At 61.0% G+C, this 15,282-nt stretch overlaps 1 protein-coding gene across 7 annotated transcripts in view; it reads left to right on the plus strand.

Annotated features, from left to right (window-relative positions):
- The window catches only part of DRC3 (dynein regulatory complex subunit 3), a 33,726-nt gene extending 19,009 nt beyond the window's left edge, over window positions 1-14,717 (plus strand). For 6 of the 7 annotated variants that reach the window (XM_070061563.1, XM_070061564.1, XM_070061562.1 and 3 more), the window contains 6 exons: window positions 199-375; window positions 5,256-5,384; window positions 6,778-6,848; window positions 7,692-7,815; window positions 14,175-14,306; window positions 14,426-14,717. In XM_070061563.1, coding sequence (XP_069917664.1) covers window positions 199-375; window positions 5,256-5,384; window positions 6,778-6,848; window positions 7,692-7,815; window positions 14,175-14,306; window positions 14,426-14,536 — 744 coding nt within the window. In that variant the 3' untranslated portion in view covers window positions 14,537-14,717. Of the gene's footprint in view, window positions 1-198; window positions 376-5,255; window positions 5,385-6,777; window positions 6,873-7,633; window positions 7,816-14,174; window positions 14,307-14,425 lie in introns of all 7 variants that reach the window. The other variant, XR_011383715.1, reaches the window with a different exon arrangement.
- Window positions 14,718-15,282: the final 565 nt, after the last annotated feature.

Below are 15,282 nucleotides of genomic sequence, written 5' to 3' on the forward strand. Positions count from 1 at the left end.
AGCCACACCATTACCCTCTGAATCTCCAGTGCCAGGTCTCTGGGCCCCTCAATGGCTTCCTCCATCAGACGAGACCCTGAGTTCGAGTCCTGCACACACACACGTTCAGCGTAGCAAGCCCTTGCACCCTTGTGGCCCTCCCCGGTGGCCTGCTCCGAGGGAGAGAGACGCTGCCCTGAGCTTCCTTAACGCCCACCCACCTACAAGGACAAATTTGTCACCATCTGCGTGAACATTTTCGAGTACGGCCTGAAACAGCAGGAAAAGCGGAAGATCGAGCTGGACACGTTTACTGAGTGCATCCAGGAGGCGATCCAGGAGAACCAGGAGCAGGGCAAACTCAAGATCGCCCAGTTCGAGGAGAAGCACTCGCTGGTAGGGCCCGCCCCTCCCGAAGCCGCAGCTCTGCGCCCGCCGAAGGGCTGCAGCACCTGTGCCCCTGCTGGCCCTTGCGGCCCAGGCCAGGGGGTCACGCAGCCGCGAGCAGCAGAGCCAAGGCCCAGCCCACTCACCGCCTCCCCTGCTGCTCCACTGTGGCCACAAAGGTGGGGCTGTGGCTCCATCATGTAACATGCCCAGGGGTTCAAGGTCATCCTCGCCCTGCATGACCTCATCTGTTAACTGTCACTATTTTATTTTATTTATTTGTTTGGAAGGCAGAGTTCAAGAGGGGCAGAGAGAGAGAGAGAGACAGGTCTTCCATCCACTGGTTCACTCCCCCAAATGGCCACAATGGCCAGAGCTGAGCCGATTCAAAACCAGGAGCCTGGATCTTTTTCCGGGACTCCCATGCAGGTGCAGGGGCCCAAGGACTTGGGCCATCTTCCACTGCTTTCCCAGGCCATAGCAGAGAGCTGGATCAGAAGTGGGGCAGCCAGGGGATGCCGGCACTGCAGGTGGCAGCTTTACCCGCTACACCATAGCGCTGGCCCCAGGACGTCCTTTTTTATTTATTTGAAAGGCGGAGCGGCAGAGAGAGAGGGAGAGAGACAGAGAAATCCCAGCCACTGCATCAAGCTCTCCAAACAGGGAAAGGAGCTTCCCAGACATTTAAACAGGGAGCTGGATCGGAGCAGAGCAGCCAGGGACTGGAACTGGCGCTCGTATGGGGTGCCAGTGTCTCGACCCTGGCCCCACACTTGTGACGCCTCTTTTCTGGTCCCAGTGGCCATTGGGTTTAGGATGGCAGGGGGTCAGCTGGTCAGTGCTTCCTGGAGCAACAGGTACCTCTGGGGAAGCAGGAGCAGCTAGAACGGGGCTGATGAGGACTCTGCTCCCAGGGTCTGGAGTGGCTGCCTCCTCCTACAAGGCCACCAGGCATGAGCTGACTCGCCTGAGCCTGGGTCCAGGGCAGTGGAGCTTGCCCAGCTGCACAGAGCGGGCCTGGGGCCTGGCGCCCTCCTTGAAGGCCTTGTGGGCGTGGCCTGCGGGCACTGGGGCTGGCCAGAGCTCCCCAGGTGTTTCAGAGTCCACTGCTGGGGAGATCCCAGGACCCACAGGCCCTGAAGGCCCCCTACCCCTCCCCGTTGCACGTAACACCTGCTACTGGTACACAGTGACTCCCACAATGCTTGTGGCCCAGCTGCGCCCCGCAGAGCCGTTTTATTTTCTCCTGAGCAAGGCGAGCTGCACCTGTCCTCCAACCATCGCTGTCTCCTATTCTGTCAACTACGTCTGCCTGTGTTTGCCCTTACCCATTTTTTTTTTTCTATTTGGTTTTTGGTTTCTCGGTCTTTCTCACTCTCTGTGCCTCTTTCTTTAAAAAGAAAAAAAAATTTACCATGTAGGAGTGCTTTAGAGATTTCCAGGTGAGCCCTGTCTCTGTGAGATGAGTCGTAAACATTTCCCCCACTTTGCTGTTTGTCTTGCCATCTTGTCTGTGTTGTATCACACCATTGCAATTTTTATTGCAATTTTCACTTTATTTGAAGCGGGGTGGGGACAGAGAGAGAGCTTTCACGTACTGGAGGGGTGAGGAACATCCAGCCCAGGGGCCACACAAGGCCCTCGAAATCATGAAGTCTGGCCTTGCCGAGGCAACCATAGGCAGGACTCAAAATCCAGTCGATCTATAGCAGGCTAATTAATTTCATATGGGCCATGAGTGATATTACAAATACCCAAAAGGCCCTTGGCAGAAAAAAATGTCCCCCATCCCTGCTGCTAGTTCCCTCTCCAAATGTCCCCTCAGCCAGGTATGGGTCTGGCTGAGTTGGGATCTCCCACGCGGGGCAGGGACCAACGTGCTGTATCGGTCACCAACAGCTCCCCAGGGTGTGTATCAGCAGGAAGCCGGATCAGAAGGGGAGTAGCTGGAACTCGAACCTAGCACTTGGGTATGCGAGGCGGGCACCCCGAGCAGAGACTCAACTCCTGCACCCAGCGCCCACCTGGCCACTCAGTGTTAATTTTTTTAACGTGGTATTTGTCAGTCTGTTTTGTTGCTAGTATTCGGGAAGGAATTCTTCACTCAGAGATCATTGGAAAAACCCCGTGTTCTTTTATTAGCCCTTCCATGGTTTGCTTTCTTTCTTTCTTTCTTTTTTTTTTAAGATTTATTTGAAAGAGCTACACAGAGAGGAGAGGAAGAGAGAGAGAGAGAGAGAGAGAGAGAGAGAGAGAGAATCTTCCATCCATTGGTTCCCAATTGGCCGCACTAGCCAGGGCTGTGCTGATCCAAAGCCAGGAGCCAGGAGCTGCTTCCAGGTCTCCCACATGGGTGCAGGGGCCCAAGGACTTGGGCCATCTTCTACTGCTTCCCCAGGCCACAGCAGAGAGCTGGATTGGAAGTGGAGCAGCTGGGACTCGAACTGGTGCCCATTTGTGATGCCGGCGCTGCAGGCAGCGGCTTTACCCGCTACGCTACAGCGCCGGTCCCCCATGGGTTTATGTCTTTCATGGGAATCTTCCCTCCCATCAGGTCAGGGAGCCAGCTCTGTCTTTCTCCCGATGGGGAAACCATGATGAGAACAGCGCTCATCCCTCCGAATCACGCCCAGTTACTCTGTCCTCCTGCGGGACTGACGCCAAGCATCCACGAGACAAGTGGACGTGGCACCTGGCACCGGGGGCGTCCCGGGCCTTCCCTGGTGACAGCTGGCATGCAGTGCCACCCTCAGCCTGGCTCGTTCTCTCCCCCCGCCAGAGCACCCTCTCCCTCCAGACGGGTCCAGGATCCACGTCTCCCACTTGCCCCCTGGGGTTCCCTGTGGGTGCGGCTGCCTCTTCCCTGTCCAGCACCTCTCCTGACCTGTGCCTGCTATAGGAGCCCCTGGAGCCCACGGTGTGTGCCAGGCCTCCCGCACAAGGCCCATGGTCCCCAGGACCCTGTGAGCGCAGGAAGCCTGGGAGACGCTAAGCGGCCGTGCCAAGCTTACACTGCACATCGTGGGTCAGCTCCACCTGACTCCGATATTACAGGACAGACAAAATTGCTTGTGTGCCCTCTTTGGGGGGAGGGGTCTCTGACCAGGACCAAGAATGAAATACCTTGAGGACCAGGTGTCGTGGTGTTAGCAGCAGGTTAAGCCACCGCTGGAGTCAGGCTATCACGTATCAGGGTGCCTGGTTCGAGTCCCAGCTACTTCACTTCCGGTCCAGTTCCTGCTTGTGCTCAACTTGGGAGTCAGCAGCAGCTGATGGCTCAAGTGCCGGCATCCCCATCACCCGTGTGGGAGACCTGGATGGCATTGCAGGCTCGTGCCATCAGCCTGGTCCAGCCAGGGCTGTTGGGGGCATTTAGGGAGTGCACCAGTGGATGGAAGATTCTCTCTCTCTCTCTCTTTCTCTCTCTCTCATTCTCTCTGTCTCTTTCTGTGTGTGTCTCCCTCAAGTAAATAAAAGCAAATACATTTTTTAAAAAAATGCAACCTGGCCGGCACCCAGGCTCACTAGGCTAATCCTCCGCCTGCGGCGCCGGCACCCCAGGTTCTAGTCCCGGTCGGGGCGCCGGATTCTGTCCCGGTTGCCCCTCTTCCAGGCCAGCTCTCTGCTGTGGCCAGGGAGTGCAGTGGCCCTGCACCCCATGGGAGACCAGGAGAAGCACCTGGCTCCTGGCTTCGGGTCGGCGCAGCACTGGCCATGGCGGCCATTTGGGGGGTGAACCAACGGAAGGAAGACCTTTCTCTCTGTCTCTCTCTCTCACTAACTCTGCCTGTCCAAAAAAAAAAAAAAAAAATTGCAACCTGCACGAGACAGATGAAGAGGGGAAAAGCATACATATTTTATTCCATGATGTGCACATGTACATTTTATTTAGTGATCTCTATATTACGCACCAGAGTAACGGGAAGACCCAAAGACACAGCTGGGGCTGGAATCTTAGCACAAAATTGGACAAAGAGCCGCACCCTGTGAAAACGACCAAAACAGTGTGGTTAGACCAGGGCCGGGCACGGCGGCGCAGGACCAACGGACAGAGAAGGCTCACGTGTGCAGTGGTCCCTTGGCCCCCCGCCTCCAAGCTCTGGTTGCTGGGGACAGCAATGGCTTCTTCTTGGGGCACAGGAAAGGGCACGTCTCACCTGCTCTTTCAAGGTAAAAAAGTGGAGGAGACAGATGACTTCTTGCAGCTGCAGTCTTCAAGTGTCTTCGGCTCAAAAGCGATCCACATGGCAAAGTGGTGTGGCGTAGGGGGTTGCACTCAGAAGCCCCCCGAGCCCCGGCACCTTCCACCTGGCCCTGCTCGCAGGGACAGAAACGCACGCGAGCAGCGGCGAGCCCCGGTTGGTGCCCGTGAGCCTGTGCTTCAGCATTCCCCCCCCCCTTTTTTTTTTTGACAGGCAGAGTGGACAGTGAGAGAGAGAGACAGAGAGAAAGGTCTTCCTTTGCCGTTGGTTCACCCTCCAATGGCCGCCGCGGCCAGTGCGCTGCGGCCGGCGCACCGCGCCGATCCGATGGCAGGAGCCAGGAGCCAGGTGCTTTTCCTGGTCTCCCATGGGGTGCAGCGCCCAAGCACCTGGGCCATCCTCCACTGCACTCCCTGGCCACAGCAGAGGGCTGGCCTGGAAAAGGGGCAACCGGGACAGAATCCGGCGCCCCGACCGGGACTAGAACCCGGTGTGCCGGCGCCGCAAGGTGGAGGATTAGCCTAGTGAGCCGCGGCGCCGGCTAGCATTCCCCTTTTACAGACGGAAACTGAGGCAGGAGAGAGGGCCGGTGGCTTCTGCAAGCTCGCAAGGCTGGCACCTGCCGGGGGGGGGGGGGGACCTCAGCTCTCCCGCGCGGCTGGCTCAAGCCCTGGCTTTGTCCCGCAGAGCCTAAGCAACATCCGCGAGGCATCAGAGCTGCCCACCGCGGAGAGGATCGCGGAGTGCCACCAGGACATCACCGAGCTGTTCAACGCGCTCATGACCCTGGAGATGCAGCTGGCGGAGCAGCTGGAGGTGAGGCGGGCCCGGGGGGATGGGCGGGCGCAGGTGCCACCTGGTCCCGCAGCTGCGCGCGCACCTGTGACCCGCAGACCACCCACCCACCCTGGGCGCGCGCCCCTGTTGCACACTCGGCGCCTGCCAGCCCGGCGTCTGCTTTTCGTCCATTTAAAAAACTCAGACGGGAAGGGGTCCTTGCAGGGGAACTGAAGAGTGAGCCCCTTCCCACATCACCTTCTCCCCCACATCCTGGGAGAGCCCCGAGCCTCCTCCGTGGGGAAGGGTTTCTGATGCGACCTCAGGAGCGGGGCCGGGTGCCCACGAGACCAGGCGAGCCACCCCACCCCCACTCTCACGCGCGCGCACGCAGCTTGGGGACCATACCGAAGCACCTGCCGCTCAGCACGCGGTAGAAATGATACCGGATGGCTGCCGGAGCAGCCGGGCGAGCCTCGCGTGTTCCCCGGGAGGAGGAGCGCGGGCCCGGAGTGGGAAGGGATGTGACAATGACTGGAACCTCATTAGGGGCTGCCACGGCTGGGCCAAGAGGTAGCGCCGAATCGATACTCAAGTGATTCCTCCGCCGCTGGCGGATGGATTCCCCCCTTCCCGTCCCAGGCAGAGGCTGGCTCGCCCCCCAGCTGGGGACTTGCAAAGGCAGCTGAGCGCTGGCCGGCTGGCGGCCCTGGGGAGGGCTGGGCCGCGGCTCTCCCACGCAGTCCAGGCAGGGAGACCACGTTCCAACATCCACGTGTCTCCCGGAGCCCAGGCACTGCCCCATTTGTGTTACCAGGGAGCGGCTGGGCCTGCAGACCCGCGCTCGGCCCCCTCCCCCCTCCCCTGTGCAACTGCACCAGCTGCGGCCCACCGCGGATCAGGCGGGGCGGGGGGGGGGGGTGTCCGCGCTCCAGAGGGAGCCAGCAGAAGTCCCCACGTACGCCTCTGTGCCCTTCTAAGCGCAGGAAGCAACACTGATGGGGAGAGTTCTGGGGTAACAGCCAGCGCTCATGGCGGGGGGGGGCACTCTGCTCAGCAGCCTGCAAAGCATTCTGTGGGGAACCCATTTCACAGATGAGGAAGTCGAGGCTCGGGGAGGTCAGATGACTTTCCCAGAGTCACACACAGTGGTGGAGCTGGGACGCGGCCCCTGAGGGCTGCCTCCAGCGTTTGTCTGTTGAGTGTGTGTGTGTATGGGGGGGGGGGTTGAGAGGAGTCAGGCTGTGACAGGTGGGCCCGGCACAGGGCACCGACATGACACTTCGGAGGGTGCTGGCGATGAGTGAGTCGGGCCTGAGAGGGCACGGTGGCTGGTGTGTGAGCGGGCAGGCGGCTGCTCGGTCCCCAGGGTGTTTATGCCGTGGTGCTGGGCGTCTGAAGACGCACAGTGACTCTGCGTTCTCATTTCCAGGAGACCATAAGCATGTTTGAGAGGAACATTGTCGACCTGGTGGGGCTCTTCATTGAGAACGTGCAAAGCCTATATCCTAGCTGCTGCGGCCCAGGGTAGGGAGGGCTGCCCTGGCCTCCAGGGGGAGTGAGGGCCAGGAAGGGTGAAGCAAACCCAGCAAGGTCCCCTTGCCGGCAGCGTCTGCAGGGTCATGCCCTCACCCCTCCCACCCAGTGCCCTAAGCTCCTCCCAATCAGTATCTTAGGCACCTCCCACTCAGTGCCCTAGGCACCTCCCACCCAATGCCTTAAGCTCCTCCCACTCAGTGCCCTAGGCACCTCCCACCCAGTGTCTCAGAGACCTTCCACTCAGTGTCCTAAGCTCCTCCTACCCAGTGTCCTAGGCACCTCCCACTCAGCCCCCTAAGCTCCTCCTACCCAGTGTTTAGGCACCTCCCACCCTATGCCCTAAGCTCCTCCCACCCAGTACCCTAGGTACCTCCCACCCAGTGTCTTAGAGACCTTCCACTCAGTGCCCTAAGCTCCTCCCACTCAGTCCCCTAGGCACCTCCCACTCAGCCCCCTAAGCTCCTCCCACTCAGTCCCCTAGGCACCTCCCACCCAGTGTCTTAGAGACCTTCCACTCAGTGCCTTAAGCTCCTCCTACCCAGTCCCCTAGGCACCTCCCACTCAGCCCCTTAAGCTCCTCCTACCCAGTGTCTTAGGCACCTCCCACCCAGCCCCCTAAGCTCCTCCTACCCTGTGGGCAGTGAAGGCGATGAAGCCACCTTTGGCCCTGGCAGCCTGGCCCTGGCTGAGCCACTCGGCCTGCCATGCACCTGCTAGAGCCCCTACCCCCGCCCCGGCCGCCACCCCAGGGGCACAGGGCAGCCCCGGCCAGCTGTCCTGGGACCTTTGCTTGACTCCCGGCGGGACGATGGCGCAGTGTCGGGACCTGGAGAACCACCACCACGAGAAGCTGCTGGAGATCTCCATCAACACCCTGGAGAAGATGGTCAAGGGCGAGCCGGACGAGGACCTGCCCGACGACGTGCGAGCGGTGAGCACGGCCGCGGGGGAGGGCCCCCCCCAGACAGGAAGCCCGCAGCAGGTGCCCGGTGGGGGCGCCGTCAGCCAAGGAGGGCGCGAGGAGGGGGTGGCGTCAGTTTTCCAGCAGGCCGGGGCTTCTGGAACTTTCTACAAGACACCACTACAAACGTGTCGCGTCTGAGGTGGCCCCCGCGTGCAGGTCGTCTTACTTTTAGCAGCACGGTTCCTGATACAACGGGACGTTCTCCCGCTTCCCACCGGCCCGGTCCAGGGATGGACGTGGGCAGGAAGCGAGAGGCAGCCCAGGCTCCCCGCTCCTTGCCCGGGGCCTGTGCACGGGTGGGCCCAGCTGCAGACACAGCCCTGGCCTGTGTATGTGTTTGGGACAAAGCCCAGGCTTTGACAGGAAGGGCCCGGGGCCTGGAAGGTGTCCCGGCATGCCTGCTGCTGGCATTCCACATTCTCAGCTTCTCTCCCCTGCCCTGCTGGTCACGCCAAGCCCAGTCACCGCCACCCTGTGCGTTCAGCCCCAGAAGAACCCTCTCGGGCTGCCCTCCAGCCTGTGACACTGTTGCCTGCTAATGGCTTCCTGTGGCTCCTAGATCAAGCTCTTCCTGCAGCCCACCACACGCCGATGACCGGGCCTGCCCTGCGTCAGCAACTGCCTCTCGCCCTTCTCATGCCCGGTTCCCAGTGCCCCGGCCTGAGCCAGTCCCATCTCCCGGGCAGCTGAGAGTCCAGCTCTCCGGTGTGCTCTTCCTGTGGTCTCTGTGCCCCTGAGACCCCAGCTCCAGCGTCCGCCCCTTGGAGGAGACACCCTCAGGGTCTCTGTCTTGCATTGCCATCCCTCGCTGTCTGGTGTAGGTGGGTCTCCCTCTGTCTGTCTCTCTGTGCGGGCAGCAGGGCACGGGGCACAGCATGGAAGCCGGGAGGCGTCCCCAGATGGTGCAGGTGTGTGCACCACGCCCTCCTCTGTCACGTGCTCGGCTGATTCCTGCAGACACAGCCTCTGTCCCACGGTCCCAGACAGACAGACAGACAGACGCCCGACAGCATGGGGGACAGGGCTTCTCTGTCCCCGGCTTTGCCTCTCTCAGCCACGAACCACAGCTGAATGGTGCTGTGTGTTGTTGATGGCGGTGTTTTTAAGATTTATTTCTTGATTTGAAAGTCAGAGTTACACAGAGAGGGAGAGACAGAGAGTAAGATCGTCTATCCACTGGTTCACTCTCCAAGTGGTCGCAATGGCCAGGGCTGGGCCAGGAGCCTGGAACTCCATCCGGGTCTCCCACGTGGGTGCAGGGGCCTCAGCACTTGGGCCATCTGCTGATGCTTTTCCCAGGCCCTATCAGGGAGCTGGATCAGAAGAGGAGCAGCCGGGACTCGAACTGGCGCCCACAGGTTATACTGGCACTGCAGGTAGCGGCTTTGCCTGCTACGCCACAGTGTTAACCCCAGCCGACTGCTGTGGGCCAGCAGAGGAGAGTGCCACCCTCCTGGAGCCGGGAGGCAAGGCTGCCCCAGAGAGAGCCCGCTCTGGAATCGTCCACACAGCAATGCCGACCGCCACGCCCCGCCGCAGCTCTGTGACACCCAGTGGGTACAGGACAGACAGGTGCTCGCTCCCACGGCCGCAACACTGCCAGAAACATGGGTCCCGGAGGCCGAGGGCTGAGAACCAGGCCGGGCTGGTGCTTCCGGTGGCCAGCCCCCCTTCCCACCCATCTACCGCCGGCTCGTGAGGCCTGGGAACCCTGGGGTGGCACCTGCTGACCGAGGCAGCCGGCAGTGCAGAGCCCCCCCCCCAAGGGCCCCATGATCCGTGTCACTCACTGCACCCACAGAGGTGCTTCGGTAGGCACCTTGAAAACTGTCACTTTTGGGAGCATTTTGGATTTACGAATCCCCCCCCCCCCCCACACACATACACATACTGGGGATGTTCAAACTGGTAAAGTCTATGCAAATGATATTTCAAGAATCTCAAAAAAAAAAAAAAAAAAAAGCTTCAAAACTGGAAGCACTTCCGGCCTGGGCACTTTTGCATGGGGCATACCCGACCTGTCTATCACCCTTGTTTACAGATGAGGGACAGCAGGTGCACCTGGGGCTGGCAGAGGTCGGGCGTACTGGCCGAGGTGCCAGAGCTTTCAAGGACCAGGCTCTAGGGTGACTTAAGCAGAGCCTGGGCTGTTGTCACTGTAGAGCCACCATGGGGACCCTCACTGTGGACTCCAGTTGGGGGGGAGGCGTCCAGGCGCTGGACTTGACCCCACAGGCCACTTGACCTCAAGTGAAACTGCATTTTTTGTTTTGTTTTTGAAAGAGTTAGAGAAGGAGAGGCAGAGAGAGAGAGAGAGAGAGAGAGAGAGAGAGAGAGAGAGGTCTTCTATCCGCTGGTTCACTCCCCAATTGGCCACAACTGCTGGAGCTGCGCTGATCTGAAGCCAGGAGTCAGGAGCTTCTTCCAGGTCTCCCATGCAGGTGCAGGGGCCCAAGCACTTGGCCATCTTCCACTGCTTTCCCAGGCCACAGCAGAGAGCTGGATCAGAAGTGGAGCAGCCAGGACTCAAACTGGCGCCCATATGGGATGTGGACACTGCAGGGGGCGGCTTTACCCACTACGCCACAGCTCCAGCCCGACCCCAAGATTTTGCAACAATGTCCACTGTGCAAAAATTGAGCTCCTCCTACCTGGTGATGAGCGCCACCCGGTGGAGTCCCATGGATGAGGCCGTCTCTCAAGAAGGGATTTGTGTTCCTAGGGCTAGACTCGCCTGGAGCTGGCGGCCAGGGAGGGCCCAAGTGACTGCAGGCCTGAGGAGCCCCAGCCGGGCCCAGGAGGCTGCCTCCCTCCCCTGGCACAAGTCCCTGCCCCATCAGGCTGAGCGGCTCCTTTGTGGGTGGGGGTGAGGACTTGTGGGGTCCTGGGCGCCCTGGGGTGGGAGATGGATAGGATGACCTGATTGATTGCCGGCACCACAGGGGCTCTCCGGGGTGGGGGTGGGGTACCAGCTCTCAGAAGCGCCCCTGAGCAGTGGCTTGGGAAGACATGTATCTGCACAGCCGTGAGACCCAGACAGACGGGGGGTGGCGCAGCAGTGGCCCCTGCCTCGCCCCGGAGCTCTGCAGCAGCTGCAGGGGAGTCTGGAACAGTCTCTCCGTAAGAACTACTCCTGGGCTGCTGTGGGTACGGGGGCATACTGGAGACCGGGGGGTGGGGCAGAGGAGGGGCGTGTCCAGCTCCCAGGGCACAGGATACCAGGACAGGCTCAGAGCCCCGGCGGGGCCTGCTGCTGCTCTACCTCGCAAGCAGGTTTTGGCGGGAGGAGCCAGGCCCTCCCTAACAACGCAGACTGTCTCGCAGGGGTGGGGAAGGGCTGGCCCACAAAGGGGGCTGGCACTATGGTGTAATGGGCTAAGCCTCCACCTGTGACACTGGCATCCCATAGGGGCGCCGGTTCGAGTCCCAGCTGCTCCATTTCCAGTCCAGTTCTCTGCTAATGCACCTGGGAAAGCAGCAGAGGATGGCCCGAGTGCTTAGGCCCCTACTACCCACATGGGTGACCCTGGCTCCTGGCTTCGGACCGGCCCAGCTCTGGCCATTGCAGCTATTTGGGACATGAACCAGCAGATGGAAAACCATCCCCCGCCCCCGTAACTCTGCCTTTCAAATAGATGTTTAAAAAAATAACAATAATTCCAGTATGAGCAGCAGAGGCCAGCCCGATCCCAAGCACAGCACAGTCCAGGAGAGAACAGAAGTGGCCGCCCCCTCCAGGTCACCTGGAGACCAGAACTGACAGCTCCCATTCCTACCTAACCGCCTTGGTCCAGGCTGCCTTCGTTGGCCCCTTACAAACGGCACGCAGGCGATGGTATCCAAGCAGGCTGCCGGCCGGGCGCATGGCCTCTCCAGAGCCCCTCTCTGCGCTCGGGCTCCGGGGGAGACCCATCGCTCCGCCTGGCTTCAGAGGGCAGCCACGACAACCCACTTCCCAGGGTGAAGGAGGAGCCGGGAGGACGGATCGACGCGCTGGCGGCTATTTCTAGAATAACCAGGACGCCCACTTCTGAGCCCTTGCCTGAGGCTCTTGGTGGGCAGATGGCACACTTGTTCTTTTTTCATTTTCATGTGAAAGGCAGAGACAGAGAGAGAGCAAGAGAGGGAAACGGTGGGGTGATCAGTATACTGGAGCACTCCCCGCGAAGACCCACGACTGGCTGGGCCAGGCCAAAGCCGCGAGCCCAGGATTCGATCGGGGTCTCCCACGTGGGTGGCAGGGACCCGGGTCCCTGAGCTACCTCTGTCCTCCCAGGACGCACGGGCAGCAGCCGGGAGCTGGATGGGAGGCAGGGTAGGCAGGACTTGAATCAGGTGCTCCAGTATGGAAACATGGGCATCCCAAGCGATGACGTAACTGCTGCGCCAGACGCCTGCCTTGAGATTGTATGTCTTTTTTTTTTTTTTTGGCCAGGCAGAGTTAGACAGTGAGAGAGAGAGACAAACACAGAGAGAGTTATAGACAGTGAGAGACAGAGAGAAAGGTCTTCCTTCTGTTGGTTCACCTCCTAAATGGCCACTACAGCCGCACTGCGCCAATCCGAAGCCAGGAGCCAGGTGCTTCCTCCTGATCTCCCATGCGGGTGCAGGGCCCAAGCACTTGGGCCATCCTCCACTGCCTTCCTGGGCCACAGCAGAGAGCTGGACTGGAAGAGGGGCAACCGGGACTAGAACCCGGGGTGCCGGCGCCACAGGCGGAGGATTAGCCAAGTGAGCCACGGCACCAGCGATTGTCATTGAACCCTTGTTGCCACCTGGCATGGCTTTCTGACATACAGAGAAGGAACCTGGTCACTTCCTCTTATTTCTCTCCCCGACTGTGCTATCTGGGTCCAGATGCCCCATGCCCCATGGCAGCTGACCTGGCCCCCCAACCCCTGGTCCCCCCGATGTGGCACGGTGCAGAAAACCAGCACCCCAGAAGTTAGCATGCACTCTGAGAAGGAGCCGTGGCCAGACCAGTCAGGGAGGCGAGACAGACAAGGTGAAAACGGTTTCTGTCCCACCAGACTCTGCCGAGACCCAGAACCCCTTGGGCCTGGGGAATCTTCAGGAGCAGCCCGGGATGTGCCGGTTTTCGCAAATGCATCTGACCTGTCTGGCCAGAGTATTTTTTGCAGAAACAGTGACATCTCAGGGGCTGGCGCTGTGGTGTAGCAGGTAAAGCCACCACCTGCAGTGCCAGCATCCCATATGGGTGCCGGTTCGAGACCCGGCTGCTCCACTTCTGATCCAGCTCTCTGCTATGGACTGGGAAAGCAGTAGAAGATGGCCCAAGTCCTTGGGCCCCTGCACCCGTGTGGGAGACCTGGAAGAAGGTCCTGGCTCCAGCTTTCCAATCAGTGCAGCTCTGGCTGTTGCAGCCAGTTGGAGGGTGAACCAGTGAATGGAAGACCTCTCTCTCCCTCTCCTCTCTCTGTGTAACTCTTTCAAATAAATTAAAAAAAAAATTAGGTGTAGCTGGGCCAAGATGAAGCCCAGAGCGCCCTCTGGGTCTCCCCCGTGGGTGGCAGGGGCCCAAGCACTTGGGCCACCCTCCACTACCTTCCTCGGCACATCAGCACGGAGCTGCATTGGAATCTGGGATCCTGGGACTGACACCAGCACCCCGACATGAGATGCAGAGCCGTAACATGCTGTGTCTTAAATTTTTATTGACTTGCTGGGCAGGGAAACGGAGATTTCCTATTCTATACCCCAACAACAGCCCAGGCCGGGCCAGGCCGAGGCTGGCGGCCAGGAGGAACTCAGTCCAGATCTCCCCCGTGGGTGGCGGGCACCCGACGACTGGAGCCGTCACTGCTGCCTCCCAGGGTCTGCCTCAGCAGGAAGCTGGGGTCAGGAGCGCTGCCTGGCACGGAGGATATGGGATGCAGGTGTCCCTAGCAGTGTCTTCTCTGCGACACCAAATGCCAGCCCCTTGGCAGCTTTTCATAAGGCAAAACCAAGGTCAGGAGCAAGGGCAGGCAAGAGGAGACCCCTCCTGGACTCCCAAGTGTGTTGCTGTGGACGTGAGAGGCAGTGTAGCCTAACTGCGGGCAAGCACCCGCGGCTTTGGGCTCCCGCTGTCCTCCGCCTGCCACCAGCGGTCTCCACCTGGCTGACAGAGGTTTGGGGCAGGTGAGCCTTGTCGGTGCCCGAGGGAGGGGAGCATCATGGGAACAGGTGTGCTGAGCGAGGTTGCCCTGGTAGCCAGGGAGGGTGCGGGGTACCACCTGCTGGTGCCCGGGGCAGCCGAGGCAGGGCTGGGGGACCCTTCGGTGGGCTCGGAGCAGCGTGCTGATCCCCCCTCCCCACCCCCCCAGCTGTTCGTGGACAAGGACACGATCGTTAACGCCGTCGGGGCCTCGCACGACATTCACCTGCTGAAGATTGACAACCGAGAGGACGAGCTGGTGACCAGGATCAACTCCTGGTGCACGCAACTGGTGGACAAGGTGAGCTCGCGCGGGGCCGGCGCTGGACCCCTCCCACCCCCACCCCACCCCCACCGCCGCGAGGGCTGCGGCTAACAGGGGTCTGACGGAGGGCGCTGGGGTTCGGTTTCACTCCTCAGATTCACAGGGATGAGATCACGCGGAACCGCAAGCGGGTGCGGGAGATCAATCAATACATCGACCACGCGCAGAGAGAGCTGGAGAGCCTGGAGAGCCCCGACATGGACTAGCGGCCTCGGCGGCCCCAGCCGGCGGCAGCGCGCATGCGCCCCCGGCTGTCCCAGGACGGCCCCGGGGCTGGGGGGGAGGGGGTCTCAGCCCCCTCGCACCTGTCTTTCCCCTGCTCGTGGGAAAACATCCAGATACGGAGAGAAATAAACGCCCGAGCCGCCCTTCCCCTGTGCTTTCAAACCCGAGTCCACGTTCGTGTATGAATGGGAGGAAGAGGCTGGGGCCTGGGCGGGGCCGGCGTCGGCTGCCCCTGGGACCCGGGCACCGCCCGTGCGGGCTGCAGGTCGGGGGGCCGAGCCCGAGGCCCGTGGGTGCTGCGGAGCCAGGCCTGCAGGAGACGCTGCAGCTGCCCCCAGTGTTGGGTGCCGGGGCCAAGCCGCCCAGCTGGGCGCTGTGGCTCCTGTTCACCCCTGCAGGAGCGGGTGCCGCCGACCATGCTTCTCTCTGAGCGGGGGTGGGCAGAGTGGCCTATTTTACAACACTGACAGTGCCTTCCCCCCCGGGGTGTCCTGGGGTCCCAGGAGACAGCGCGTGGGAAGCAGGGATGAGCAGCTGGGAGGACATTCAGCCGGAGGAAGCCTGGGCTCGTCCCACTGCCTGTTCCCGGGGCCACGGAGGCTTCTGGGCTCCCGTGGGGAGGCTGAGCGCACACACCCACGCTCGGTGACCGTGCTGGCCCGCTGGGCTGTTTCCAGAGCGAGGGGTCGCTCTCTCCAGAACAGTAAGAAGCGAGCAGCTTGGCCCG

Source organism: Oryctolagus cuniculus, chromosome 17, assembly GCF_964237555.1.
Source record: "Oryctolagus cuniculus chromosome 17, mOryCun1.1, whole genome shotgun sequence".
In the NCBI taxonomy this organism is placed as follows: Eukaryota; Metazoa; Chordata; class Mammalia; order Lagomorpha; family Leporidae; genus Oryctolagus; species Oryctolagus cuniculus.